The sequence below is a fragment of the Sinocyclocheilus grahami genome, unplaced genomic scaffold (assembly GCF_001515645.1).
Source record: "Sinocyclocheilus grahami isolate Dianchi unplaced genomic scaffold, SAMN03320097.WGS_v1.1 scaffold43.1, whole genome shotgun sequence".
NCBI classification, from domain to species: domain Eukaryota; kingdom Metazoa; phylum Chordata; class Actinopteri; order Cypriniformes; family Cyprinidae; genus Sinocyclocheilus; species Sinocyclocheilus grahami.
This window is the reverse complement of record NW_015505222.1, coordinates 1,656,455-1,657,011: the sequence shown is the minus strand read 5'-3', so window position 1 is coordinate 1,657,011 and position 557 is coordinate 1,656,455. Positions and strand designations below refer to the sequence as shown.

At 44.7% G+C, this 557-nt stretch overlaps 1 protein-coding gene across 1 annotated transcript in view; it reads left to right on the top strand.

The window, feature by feature from the left end:
- LOC107582356 (serine/threonine-protein kinase tousled-like 1-B) overlaps window positions 1-557 on the top strand; it is a 19,783-nt gene that overhangs the window by 8,226 nt on the left and 11,000 nt on the right. Inside the window, exons 9-10 of the mRNA XM_016268151.1 lie at window positions 65-175; window positions 265-401. Coding sequence (XP_016123637.1) covers window positions 65-175; window positions 265-401 — 248 coding nt within the window. The remainder of the gene's footprint in view (window positions 1-64; window positions 176-264; window positions 402-557) is intronic.

Below are 557 nucleotides of genomic sequence, written 5' to 3'. Positions count from 1 at the left end.
TTTTTTTTTTTTCTTTGTGGCATTTGAATTCAGACATTGAGTGGTTTTAATGTTTTCTCCCCAGGCGAACTGTGACCTCCGCAGACAGATAGATGAGCAGCAGAAGCTGCTGGAACGTTTCAAGGAGCGTCTGAACAAATGCACTACGATGAGTAAAAAACTGCTCATTGAGAAGGTTAACTGTGTTTGATATGCTGGCAGCTGCTTATTTCTCATTTGTCAGGGGTGGTTGAGTGACTCTCGAGTGTGTTATCGTCTCACTAGAGCACTCAAGAGAAGCAGTCCTGCCGTGAGAAGAGCATGCAGGACCGGCTACGTCTGGGGCATTTCACCACAGTCCGGCACGGAGCGTCTTACACGGAACAGTGGACAGATGGATATGCCTTCCAGAACCTGGTCAAGTAAGAGTCTCATACAGACACACACTAAAGTTGGTTTTGAACGGTACTGGAAAAAGTGCAAAAATCTACTTTCATACAATATCATCATTTTGCAATTGCAGTATTCAATACTTGACCAGGGCGCCCATGTTCTGCTCAGTGTCATTTTAGTATCAC